This window comes from Tympanuchus pallidicinctus, unplaced genomic scaffold (assembly GCF_026119805.1).
Source record: "Tympanuchus pallidicinctus isolate F22 unplaced genomic scaffold, pur_lepc_1.0 scaffold16, whole genome shotgun sequence".
Classification (NCBI taxonomy): domain Eukaryota; kingdom Metazoa; phylum Chordata; class Aves; order Galliformes; family Phasianidae; genus Tympanuchus; species Tympanuchus pallidicinctus.
Window position 1 is genome coordinate 34,234,689 of NW_026294679.1, and position 13,899 is coordinate 34,248,587.

Below are 13,899 nucleotides of genomic sequence, written 5' to 3' on the forward strand. Positions count from 1 at the left end.
TCTGACTGTATTACGGGTCTCATCATGGTTAGAAAACAGATGCTTTTAAAATGCTAAGCAATGGAAGCATCTCAAAAACACCTGCCAGTGGGATCTCAGACACGGGTAGCGTGTGTTTCGTGTGAGGACAAGGGAGTATGTTTTATAGGGCCGTGCCTGGAGCTCTACATTTCTCCTATGTTGTGTACAGCTCTCATATGAAGGCATAGAGAGCAACATGGCTATGTTCTGTGCTCAGTTTCTATCCTTGGTATCAACAAAACTCTTTTTTATCCCTTATGTATTCTACTTGCTACTCTTTCAAACTTTGCAATTTGAAGGCTTTTTTGTCCATATGTGGATTCTTTTTGTGTTTTGAAGTTTCATCTCATACTATTCCTTAGAACTGGGTGCTTCTTTAAAAGGAAGATTAATGAAGAGCACAGTTAGATGAGATGCTTTGTGTTAACTGCTTTGCTTCCTAGCAGGCTCTGCTTCCAGAGTTCAAATACTGACTAACTTGTACCAATCCTTTGCCCAGCATGGCTGATGGCTGCTCCAGGCATGTTAACTGTATCTTGGGCCTATATCCAAGGTCTGACCTTTCTTCTTGAAGGCTCGGCTACAGATAATAGGTCTTTGAGACACACCTGCCACTCAGTCTGCTTCATGTCACTTCTGACCTAGGGAAAGTGTCAGCAATGTGATCAGAGCTGTAGAAACCAGCTGGCTTTTTGCCTAGCGAATGCTAGACCCAGGAAGGTTCAGCAGTGCAGAAAAGGGAAATCACTGTCCCTAGGGCACGATGACCCTGGCTGAATGAATGGGCTGAGGGATGAGAGGCTGAAGAGCAGTCTCATGGAAAGGAATCTGGGGGTTCTGGCTGAGGCAAGTTGATCTGAGCCAGCAGTGCGCCCTGGCAGCCATACCCTGGAGTGCATCGGGCCCAGCAGTGCCAAGCGGGCGAGGGAGGGGCTTGTCCTGCTTTGCCTTGTGCTGGTGCAGCTGCACCTTGAGCACTGGATGCAGGTTTGGGCTTCACAATATCAGATGGATGGACGTAAAACTATTGGAGAGCATCCAGAGATGGGCTACAGAGATGGGGAAGGATCTGGGGGGCAGGAGGTGTGAGGAGCATCTGGGGTCCCTGGGTCTGTCTGGTCCAGAGTAGAGGAACCGAAGGGAGGCCTTGTGGCGGCTGCAGCTCCTCACAGGGAGCGCAGGGGCAGCGCTGAGCTCTGCTCTGTGTGATGATGACTGGCCGAAGGAACAGCATGGAGCTGTCAGGGGAGGGCAGCTGGGGGTGAGGGAAAGGCTCTGTGGCAGAGGGCGGTGGGGTGGAATGGGCTGTGCGGGGCAGTGGGGACAACCCCTGAGTGCTGGAGCTCAGGGAGTGCTGGAGCGCTGCTCTCAGACATAGGGTTTGGATTTGGGTGATGCTGTGGTAGAGCTGAGAGTTTCAATGATCCTTGATCCCAATGTGGGCCCCTTCAACTCAGGGTATTCTGTGATGCTGCAGTTCGCTAGTGCTATCCCAGCAGATATGTCTCTAACCCTGGTTGTCTGAATTTTGTGGACCAAGCTTGTTTCAGTGCCTGTAAGACTCAGGCTAGGTGAAATAGTCATACAGCAAGAGCCTAGAAGTCTGCATTTTCATGTCTGAAAGTACCAAGTAAGCTCTATACAGCTTCAAAGGCTGCACTCGTAATGTATTTACCAAAGGAAAGATAAGGTCATACTGGTCCTGAAGCTGCGGGGGATGTTTGAACCCTATGAAAAATACAGGTTATAATCAGAATGGAAGACCTAGATGTGTTTTCTCTTTTACTGAAATTACTTCCAGTCACTGTTTCAAGCTATAGTCCTGTTGTTTTGTGAAAGAGTTGTTCTTGCCTTTCCTCCTGAAGTTCATTTTCACTTGCTTTGCATAGGGACACAACGCTTTTCCTGCAGAAAGCAATCTCTAAGGAATATTGCAGAGGGCATGCTGTTCTTACTTTCTTTCCCCTTACCCCCAGTATCAGCTCTAGCTCATTTCTGTTTTGGCTAGTTCCTCTATATCCTTATATATTGGTGATGCTCATCCCCAGACGTGTCATCCTGAACAACTGAGATCATGTGATTTTTTTTGCTGGCAGCTAGCTAGGCTGGATCTCATGCAGCATAGTAAAGCAGATATTAGTGCAAGTCCAAGAAAAAAATACCATGTTGGAGAGCTATACTGCAATCTATTTGGTATAATTGATGTGCATTACCATTCAATGGTGCTTTCAGATACTATTGGTGGTTGTATCATGATTCTGTAATTGATGGAAGAGTCCTTATGTAGGTTGCTCTAGCTGAGTGTCTTCTGAATGTCCTTGTGACTACCATAAGCCCTAGCTTGTTTGTTGCTGTGAAGGTTTCTTGACATGTGTTTTGAGTTCAGAGAAAATTGGATGAAGGTTATAGTCATCCTCTGCTCATGTGGGAGCTTTAAAGCTGTTGAGTGGGTGGAATAGCTAAACCTATTGCGTTAAAAATAAGCATATCTTGCATTACTTGCATGAATGTCTCCGTTGAGAGTCACAGTGACTAAATCACTGATGGACCACATTTCTTCAGGGTAAGTTATTGCTTTGCACTAAAATAACTGATTCCTTATTGGCCGACTTGTATATCTGCAATAAAATATTTATTTTTTGTATGTAGTCTCTAGCTATAGTTTTAGATTATAATGATGATGTGTCTACATGATTTTCTGATCTGCTAATCTGTATGCTCTGAGGTGTGGCAGATGCTAGGAGTGCCTTAGAGAATGTCTTGAACTTCTGTCTTATTTTTCTTTTTAGATGTGCTGAAAGACATTATGATACCGCCAAATTTAACTGCAGAGGTATGTATTCACAGTCTAGTGTGTGTTCTTCTCTTTGTATTTCACTTTTTCTGGATGATGGTGTAAAGTAGAGTTGATAGTAATGCGTAGTAATATAAAACAATTGCTATACATTTAGACCAGTACTAAAAATAGTACTATAGAATGTAGTGTAGGAGATTTGGGAGCAAAGAATCATGTCAAATAGCATTTGAATTGTCGGAGAAACTTGGTGTATTCCTTATGTTTTCAAAAACCAGTGTTCCTAACTAAAACAAGACCTAATGGGGCAATTAGAAATCTACTGTTTGAAAAACTGTTGCAGAATGAGTTGTATAGAGATTTCTATTCAATTCTGCCAGCAGACTTACTGTAAAATTTAGCTGTGAAGCTTAAGGAGAACTATTATTTAATGCTGAAGCATCACGTACAGTAAAAATGGAGAACACTACCAACCTATTTTTCAGTGTTCATATGCAACAGCTTTTTGAAGATCTCAAACGTACCTTCTGTTTCTTTAATAAAAACAAAATTAAATTTCCAAGATGCCTGTTTGAGGTAAGATGGCTCTTGGACACTTTGCAGAACCTGTGGGGAACTCCTTTTGATCAGGCCCTTTGTAATAAATGGAAACCAATGTTCTTGTCTTGTCAGTATTAATGCCCCAGGTAATAATAAATGCAGATTTACCTTTGTTCCTTCTGTGGAGAAATATCGCTGTGTGCTGTGGTGAGACTTGTAATTCCTCTTTACGTTGTGCTTCAGAATGGCTGGGTAGGGAAAATGGTATTTCTGCATATGAAACTGGGGGTGAGTGAGTTTTACTCCAACTGGCTGATACTAGGTCCTATATTATTGAATTTATACATCCTTCTAGTTGTGAGCAGGTTGTTTACTACATGGCCAGTTGGCTGCTTTAATGTCTGAATATACAGAAGGATTGAAATCTTCATTTTTGAAGTAATCATTGCTCTTGCTTTGCTCTAATTATGTTGAATAGCAATGTTCTGAAACCTTGCTAAGCAAACACAAAGGGGAAAAAAACTTTATCTTATGATCTGCTTGAGCACTTCTTTGGGTAAGAGGAGAAAGAATGTAAATGAAAAGGACATGCTTCTAATATCATGTCTGGTACATGTGCTTGCATTAATTTATGCTTTTACTGTGGAGGTGCTTAGATCCCTTTGCAGTCAATTGTGACCAGAAACGTTTGTGACACCGCTTCTTACAGTTCCTCTGTATAAGACAACAGTATTTTAGGGAGCTTCATATTTTTTATTACTTTCCTTGCCAAATTATTTAACGTAGGTGATCAAATTTTTGACTCGGGGCTTACTTTTAGCAGCAGCAGAAGTATGGTTGCATTTTAAAATCTTTGGGAGTGAAGTAATTTCAAAAGGAAATTCTCATTTCTATATTGAATGCCATAGTAATTTTCAGCTGGAATGTTCTTGCATCAGATGTAGAAACAAATGTTGAAAGCTCTTTGTCCACAGACACTAACTTTCTGTCTAGAGTTCGTGTAGTTTCTGAAGTACTCCAGCACTGGAAGTGGCCTTTGGCTTTGCCATGTTTTTTGGTTTTGTTTTCCCTCCTTATGTGCAATGTCTGGGAGCTTGGAGAGAGGAGTTAGCTGTTCTCCACACTTTCCTCTTTCCAGTACTAGCAGCCTTCATCCATGGAGCACCTGCACCCTCCTCAAAACAGATCAAGGCAACTTGATGTTTTCTAAGGTTGCTTTCTAAATCATTTCAGTACATCCATTTCAGCACTTTTTCATTCAGCCTTTGTAGAAAACTCTGCAAGGTTTGTCTGTTATTTTAGGTCTCTCAACAAACTGTTACTATTTTTGATTTTTCGTGCAGCAATTCTAGCATTATGTTGTCTCTTCAGAGGAACATTTTTAGATGTAGTTAAGATAGAGTCAAAGATCTGTAGTATCTCCTGAATGATTTCCTCTTTTAGGGATTTCTTAATATCATTCACTTATATCTGCAGCAGAAAGTAACATCCGAGTAACTCTGCATGCAGAGATCATTTGCAGATTATTTAGATCTTCTGTGTGCAAGAACTTATTAGTAGATGCTCGTGTTCATTAAGCTTTTTTAACAAATTATTCACTTTATCAGGCTTGTGTTCTCCTAGGAGAGATTAAGTGGACAGTCTGTACTGCGCAAGACAAAACTGTCTCTCTGAAAGGCTTCAAACTTATGCCATGGTCTGTGGCAAAAGAGTAGCCTTTACAGAACAATTACAAACGCATGCCAAAAAATGGAATGCATTCTTTTTTTTTTTTTTTTTTTCTCACCAGAAAAGGAAATGGTGTTTCTGGCTGAGAATTTTCAAATGAACCAGGCTTGTATTTTTAAGAACCCAAGTCTGTTGATTAAGAATTGGAGTATGCTTTGTGAAGTGTAATCCTCCTGGCCAAACTAGTACAATTCCATGTAATTCTGCCAGCCAGCCTGGCATTGTCTATCATCTGATTTGGCAGGTCATACAGAGGTTTGGTTTTGGGTCCTTTTCCCAGTTGCTTATGTTTGTTCTCTTCTGAGATTTCTTTTTTATTTTTATTTTTTTTCCCCTGAATGCTTTCTTGAAATTCTTTCCATGCCTAGCTGGAAAAACTGTGTGAGTGTCTCTGGATATCAAAAAAACAAAAAAAAAACAAAAAAAAACCAAAACAAACAAAAAAAACATTTGACAACTGCATTTGATGGGTTGACTTTAAAACACATTGCAGGTTCCTTGTGTGAGATATCTTCTTGATTACCATTTTTAATATGGAATTTATCATTCTTTTTTTTTTTTTTTTTTTTTTTTTTCTAAATCCCTTTGAGCAAATTCTGAGTGTTCGTCCCCAATGTAGACCAAACCACGCTCTGAATCTTTGTTGCAGAATTCCTCATCTGATCAGTGAGTGGGGCTTGGCTGTTGTTTTCTCTCAGCAGGTAGTCTAATTGTTGTCTAATGGGTTTTCACGATGTTATTTTTTGTGCCGGTGTACTCTTAAATTCCAGTAAAATGTGAGGTGCAGAGTCTTGTAGCACTGACCTCAGAAGCACTACAGAATAGTCTCTTCATGCAGCAAGATGTTACGTATTCCTAGAGAAATGTATGTGATGCATTTAGTGTGCAATATGTTACTGAATAGCAGCAGAATCAAAGCTATGTGTGTACACAAATCCGTATGCAAGACTGTTTTTCATTCAGAATGTTAATTTTTTCATGCTTGTCATGAATTTGACCTGTCTACTTGAGCTTTTGGTGATTTCCTTTTTAGATTTTGATAAGTTACTCCTTCTCATTGCAGTTGCACAGTACCCTTTTGAAGACCATAACCCACCACAGTTAGAGCTTATCAAACCTTTTTGTGAAGATCTTGACCAATGGCTAAGTGAAGATGACAATCATGTTGCAGCAATCCACTGTAAAGCTGGAAAGGGACGAACTGGTGTAATGATATGTGCATATTTGTTGCATCGAGGCAAGTTTTTAAAGGCTCAAGAAGCCCTAGATTTCTATGGGGAAGTAAGGACCAGAGACAAGAAGGTGAGTTATTTTGTTCTTTTTTGCTGTGTGCATCTTTAGGCTTTTCCTGAAGAGTCAAATCCTTTGAGAAATGTTCTCTGTCAATTGTGATATCTCGTTTGGTTTAGCTGTAATATTACTAGGTCAATGCTGTCCTTTTCAATGAAGAAGATTTCTTAAGTAGCAGAAACAATTAATCACAACACTAAAATGGTCTGTTTTTTCCATCTCCTGTTGAAGGTGACTGGACAGTTTATTTTAAACACCCTTTTAAATAGCATTCTGCTCTGTGTTGCATCAAATAGGTGGTTGATGAGTGAACTTTCTCATTCAGCATTTTCAGCCCAAATAAGAGGATTATTCTAGCTTGTTTTGTCTGAATAGATGAGCTGTTAAGATCCTCAGGTTCTCTCAACTTCTGTGATGTTTTGAGATGCATAGTCATTAAAGTGCTTTTTACAGCTGAATGTCCCTACTGGAAGAGCATATCCATGGCTGAACACCCATTTTAATTAGAAGGGAGGCTAGGCATTGGCCACCTCAGTCTTCTTCATGATGTTTAATTTCTTGTGTTTGTGGGGTGTGAGAGAATCTCAGAGAAATGATGTTTGTGGCTGCAAGAGCTTTGTTATTTCCTTGTCAGTGCTGCGCAGGCTGACTTAGCGGTACTTGTGGATTGGACCTTTTTGGCATGGTTATGTATCATTAATGAAAACTTACACTTTTTTTTTTTTTGTGAAATCTTCCCCGACTATGGTAAGATGTGCCTTGCAGGGTAGTTTCAGCAAGTCTCTCTGCTCATCTTCCTTGTTTCCTTGTACGTGTTGGTAAGAGCAGCCCTTGGGGAATCATCTCTGAGCCAGTTTTAGCCTATTCAAGAACAGAGCTCTCTCTGTGTTCCTGCAATGTTTGCATTAGGTATTCATTTCACAGCGTGTGGGCCTTTTAACAAGTTGAGTTTCATGTTTGAAGGCACTTGAGAGTGAAAGTATTGTATAAGGAATTTCAGGATTTGGATGCTGATTCATTAGAAGGAGCAAGTGAATAGTTAGTTGGCTGTTTTTATGAGATGGAGCTGGTATTCCAGCTTAGAATATGGTTGTGATGTCATACTTGAAAGGAGATAGTGTTAAGATTTCCCATCAAAACCTGTAGGTTTTGATAGGAGTGAGCGATAGTGAACAGGAGTGAGCTGTGTGATGAATGAACAGTGTAGGCTGCTCCTAAAGGTAAAAGATAAAATGACGTGGAAATCACTCAGCTCAAAATGCAGCAAATACATGGTGAAGCATGCTGTACCTCAGTTTACCTTTCTGTAAAGAGTGTAATATTTCTGTACATTGGTGTCTTGAGGATAAGGAGTTATGTTCATTAGCATGTTTGAGGTAGCAGGGGGTTTATTAAAGAGGAATTGTGAGAGCCTTGTTTAGCTTTGCTGTAAACATTATCAGTAACAAGCAACTTTGTTTTGGTTTTGATGTCTCTTCTGGAAGAGCTGTTTTTTTTTCCCAGCTCTTGAGCCTGGTTAACTTCGTTTGGCAAATGAGCAGTATGTGATTCACATGACTGTAAAAGTTGTGCTTATAAACAGGTATTCCAGTGTAGATTCTGGGAGCTTTTTCTTCCCTTTTGGGCCATGTTTTGGTATTGCACGCAAAGTGCTGCTCTCTGATTTGATGCTTTGCCACACCTCTATAAGCTGACTTCCTGAACTCAAAGTAGTTGGGCCATCAAAAGAGCTGCTTGTGCCCAGGTGCAAGAGAATTTTCTTATTTTTGCTGGGCCAAAACATGATGAAAGAAAATTGGCTTTAATCAGGTATTGGGTATTCTTTATTTAAAAGCAAGCAAAAGTGCACAGCTTTCGTATAGCAACTGAGAAGATCACAGCTCCAATCACTGTTGCCGTTGATGTGCATGGCAGATTGATTCTTGAGAAGGTTTGTAACCTATGCTGGCAGGAAGTGCTACTAATTACAAGAGGAAGTATGACTAATTAGTCAAGAGAACAAGCATGAGTACTTCTGTAGCAAGCTTTTCCCTGGTGTGTGGTGGGAGAAACAGCTCTGCCAGAAGCCTTTGTGACATCTAACAGGGGATGTGGAACAAATGGACAATTCCTAGATAGTAGGTAGTCTGCTAATGCAGCGTCATCCTGGAAAGGGTAGTGGATGTTGCAGAACTGAGCCTAAAAAGCTGTCTCCAAATGGAAAATGATTTTTTTTCCTCTAAGCTGCCTCTTTCAACTTCTGCAGCTCCTCAGGGAAGGGTTTCTTTTTCAGAAAGAGGGAATGGGAAAGATTAAAAACATTGTCTAAAAGATTGTTATCTATCAGTTCCCACCACTGTAGCAGAATGGCACTAATTTTCATTTCTCCTTTGAACGGTATGAAGACACGATTTTTCTGAAACTTGATTAAGAATTGCGGTTGTCCTTCCTGTTTCCAGAACTGGGGAAGAAGTAAGTCCCCGAATAGGTCTTCTAAAACAGCTGCTACTGCATCCGCACTTCGAACTGGTTGGCTTATTCCTTAAGGCGTACACCAAAATTCTGCTGTAATGATGAAGGCTGACAGTTTGCCTTCCTGCAGATGGATGAGGTTTTTGTTTCTTCCCTCTTCTGTGGAGGCCTCTGTGGTGAAGTGTAGTCCGCAGAGAAGGGACTGGCTACTCCATGAGTAGTTATCAGGTAGGAAGAACTTAGTCAAGTGCTGAAGCTGGAGATGATCCATTTAAGAGTGTTCTTTGACCTCCACGTTGTTGCATTTTAGGAATGGCTCCCAGTAGTGACTGTAGCGGCGGTTACATCTAACTGAACAGGAAACAGAAACCAGTTATTTTCTGCAAGGAAGTCTCAGAATGACTCTTTCAGTGGGGTAGATAACCAGCGTCAGATGTGTCAGAGCTGGTCTGTTACAGTGGCTGTTTGTTGAGCAGACCCAGGTGACAACCTCTGCTAAACCCAATGCCATTTGGTCACAATGAGGCTCCAGATTTAGCAGGGAGAACTACTTCCAGAAGTGCTTGTTCTTCATACTATTGCCCTTGCTATAATAAGAGGTGCACCAGAAGCAGCAGCTGGCAATTTTTGTGATGTCCACACAGCAGTGTATTGTGAAACTCTGGCACAGGGACTAGAGGAACTTATTGCATACCCATTCAGAAGATGTCAGTGAGTGTAGATGTGAAATATAAGCTTCTCAAGAGAAAGTACTTAAACTGCTTCCCTGCGCTCTTGCTTTGAGACTCGGGCATGAGGCTCAGATTCCAATAAAGAAAACTTTGAAGCTCCCTTAAGACATGAATCTATTAACTACTACCAAGATGACATCTAAACCACAAATATTGTCCACATATAAGGCTACTTAAGAATATCATTGTACAAGTGATACTGGGAGAAGTGTTTTGCTTAATTCTAATTTTTAACTAGCTGGGATGGTAAGGAGACACTACTCAACATTTTCTAAATAAAGGCGGAAAGATGCTTGAATATTCCAGGCATCCTTCACGTCTGTCTGTTACAAGGGAATGCAGGTATTATAACTAAATGCTTGTGGAGGTAACACAAGGATATTGTCGAGGCTTTGTGACAAAAGATTAATGTGTGAGAAACTTCTGTTATCCTCAGATTATTGCAATTTCACATTTAGCTTTAGTATGAAAGTATACTCACGCTGCCGCAAATACGTAGTGTGGGTTGATATAAAACATACAACCTATTTTGTAAGGAATTAAATTTATTTTATCACTTTCTCTTGAAAATATCAGCTATAAGAGCTCTAAAACTAATTGTTGAAGCTTAAAATAATTACAAAATTGATAATAAACATATTCTTTGGTTATATGTTCTCAAAGCAAGCGTTTACTTCAGAGCTGTAATTCAGTTGAAGTCCTTCATTCAACAGTTGGGCCATCAGGCTCATATTAATGAAACTTTCCACTCTGGATTTTTGTGAAGACATTTCAGGAACACGTTTTGTAATAGCAGGTAGTGTCAGTACAGTGATATCAACAAACAACAGTAGACTCATTTGACTTGCATTTCTGTAGAAATTCCAGTGTCAGTGCTTAAAAATTACAGGGGCCTCCTGCTCAAAGTGCTGCTGGAAGTCTGACACCCCTGTCTCTGAGGTCTTTCTCTTTGCTGTACAGAGAAGCCTGCATTCTTTGCTTCACTGTTTGAGCTGGATGTAGGAAATACCCACAGAAGTGCCTGGAGAACCAGGGTCCCACATACTCCCTGCATGGCAGTTGACACGTGTGACATCTTTAGAGCTGCAGGACAGGTGGAAGGGGTGCTGCACAGAGCGCTGGGGTACTTTAGATGCCTTTTTGTTCTTGATTTATTCACCTTTAGTTAGATTCTCAGATACTGTGGAGGAGTCCCATTAGTGACTGCTGGGAAATGCTCTGGGTGCTTTTGACGACTGTTTCCTTTTGTTTAGGGAGTCACAATTCCCAGTCAGAGACGCTACGTGTACTACTATAGCTACCTGTTAAAGAATCACCTTGATTACAGACCAGTGGCACTGCTGTTTCACAAGATGATGTTTGAAACAATTCCCATGTTCAGTGGCGGAACTTGCAGTAAGTACTCAGCACTCCCTTGTTCTTCATTAGCTCTGGCTTGGAGCTGGTTGTGTGAATTCTCAGGTGACTGGATTGTATTGTTGTTTTACTATAATCTTAGATTGTACTAAATGGAAACATATTTGGATATTTGCTCTTCACCTTCTTAAAAAGCTGTTTTTAAAAATATAGCAACTTTTGGGAAATGGGAATTGCAAAATAATGTTTGTTTCAAATGTGGCAAGGTTATTTTTCCCCTGGTGGTTTGAGAAAGTATGTATGCAGTGAGTTTTTTTATCTATGGAATAATTCTCTTCTTTAGACAAAGGCATATAAAGTATTATGTGTCCCAGTGACCAAGTAGTGTGATATGCTGGTGTGCAGTGTGTCAATAAGGAACAGCAGATTCTTGGAAATTCCTAGTGTGACTGCATATTCTCTTCTGCCTTTCTGTGGGCTGTGTTACAGAGCAGGAACTGCCTGGTTCTGCATGTTCTTTCTTTTTGTTGCAGTGGAAATTATTTTTCTAATGGCTTTGCTGTGATGATTACTGCAATGTGTAATTAGTTCCAGTGCCTACTGTGGTTTTGAGTAAAGTTGCAGTATTGGTGGTGTTGTAAGATGGTACCTGAACACAGTGCACAAAAGAAACATCATAGCAGCTTGTCAGGCCAGCTGTATTTTCAGGATGAAGATGCAGGGGGAAGCCTCTGCCAGAAAACCTTTCTCTGAGTTAGAGGTGTGGAGGTTGTATGTTCTGCAGTTCAGTGTTGTGGATAAACTTGTGAAATCAAGCTACATGAAGTATGGATTATTGCATTATTAACTGTTTTGCCCTTACCAGACTTCAGCGTGTTACTTTTCTAGGAGGTTGTTGGGATAAACAAGTCATTGCTAAGCACATGGGAAAACAGAGGAAAACCTACCAATTTCAGCATCTTTGAGGAGTGCTGCCATTTATGTTTCTGTGCAGTTTTTCATTGATTTGTTTTTTCAGAAATGAAAACGATGTGTTGCTCTTCATCCGTGTAACTCTGGTATTAATTTTAGCGACAAATGGTATTTTTTTGATCTTTATCTTTGTCATCTTCCTTCCGTTGTAAAGTCACAGAGCAGAGTTGTGTCTGTCAGGCAGAAAAGAAAGGATACCAGGTTTCATATTGCTCAGGATTTGAGAGAGTTAAGTATGATGTTAAAGACAGGCTGCTCAGCAAGATAGTGTGGGTGATCTCAGTTGAGATTCCCACAGCTCCTCAGTGGCAGATACGGTTTACCATGTGTTGTCTAGAGAGCAGTCTACACCTGAAATTAACAGAGAAACCAGGAGAAACAATTAAATGCAGAAAATACTAAAAGAATAAATGCAAGATTTATTGGAATAAATTTCATTTAATGTTTCTGGCTTTCGTGCTTGCTTCCCTTGGCAGTTTCAAAGTTACATCTGCTCAGGCTGCAGCAAAACCTCACAACTTCAGCTGTTACTTTAGTTTAGAAAACTACACTGTGGCTGGCACTCGTGGTAGTTTACAGGACAGACTTTACGGGCTTTGTCTGTATAGCCTGCTGTCAGTGCAGATTGATTTATGTATTACTGTTAAATTTTATCCTTGTTCTTATTTGTCTAACAGCTCTGATTGTGTAAGAGAGAAATCAGTTTGTTCTGACATTAGTGCCTGCTATGCAGCATGGAGAAAAGACAGAAGAGAACTTTCATCTAACACAGAGATGAGAGGAAATGTGTGAGGAAAAATCAAGAATTTACTATATATAGTTGTTTTGTACTCCATTATAAAGAGCATGCAGCTTTCTAGGAATCCTTTAGTTGCGTGAACAAATTGCTACAAAATATAGAAATCTGTGAGGTTATTTCAAATTATGTCCCATGAAGCTTTTTTCTTTGCCTTGCAGTGCTTGATTCATGATACATACTGAACTTTCAAAATGCTATAGGCTATGGTTGTGATTCTGATTGCATTTTTTTGACACTTGAAGGACATTTCTTGCGAAGTGACACTCTGTTTTTACCATGCAGATCCTCAGTTTGTGGTGTACCAGTTAAAGGTAAAGATATTCACCTCCCCTTCAGGACCCTCAAGACGTGAAGACAAGTATATGTACTTTGAATTCCCTCAACCTTTGCCGGTATGCGGTGATATCAAAGTGGAGTTCTTCCACAAACAGAACAAGATGTTGAAAAAGGTTGGTTTTCTTGCCTTTTTGGAAAACGTTATCAACTCAGCCTTGATGCAGGACTGGGGCACTGGTTATTTTTCAGTGATGTGCCATCACAGTATCTAATGCTTTCATGTCTAGTTTTCCCAAGTAGAGAGTCTTTCACAAAATGAAGGCTGGATGTTTTGAATCAATGAGATTAAGTACAAAGGTTGGGTATAAAGTATGTTGAATACGTATTGGAGTAGTTTGGGTAGTAGTGAAGGATCTAATTGAGGAAGAAGCATTCACAGTCTAAAAATAGACCTGCATACTGAGCAAGTTAACTCCAGCTGTTTTCTTCACTAAATTTTCTTGAGATTTTAGCAGGCATGAATGATCCTGTGTGTGTGCTATTGGCTGATTTCTATCTATCTGTCAAATCTGGTTGAAATTCTAAGGTAATTTAGTTCCTGTGCACTGTGTGAAAATCTCTGCAATCTATTCAGCCATTACTTCAGTTTGTATTGCAGTGTCATCTGCATTACCTTGTCTTTAGGCATATAGAGAATTCATTCCAAACTGAGGATTTTATCAGTATCTTGCTTGTAGGGGAAAAAATGAATCTGGAACTTAATTTGACACCAATCAATGAGTTATTAAAGATGAATGTTTAATTTGTGTTTGTGCTTATAGAGATAGTTTGTATCTACTAAAGTGAAGCATGAGGATGAAAACTGTGTTGTTTTAAAGGTTACCTTTGTACTTACTGTTTAAAATTCCAGTCTTAATGAATAACTGTTTAATGGAATAAAG

At 40.0% G+C, this 13,899-nt stretch overlaps 1 protein-coding gene across 1 annotated transcript in view; it reads left to right on the forward strand.

The window, feature by feature from the left end:
• Positions 1-13,899, forward strand: part of PTEN (phosphatase and tensin homolog) — a 45,789-nt gene that overhangs the window by 19,055 nt on the left and 12,835 nt on the right. The window contains exons 4-7 of the mRNA XM_052677610.1: positions 2,811-2,854; positions 6,147-6,385; positions 10,809-10,950; positions 12,965-13,131. Coding sequence (XP_052533570.1) covers positions 2,811-2,854; positions 6,147-6,385; positions 10,809-10,950; positions 12,965-13,131 — 592 coding nt within the window. The remainder of the gene's footprint in view (positions 1-2,810; positions 2,855-6,146; positions 6,386-10,808; positions 10,951-12,964; positions 13,132-13,899) is intronic.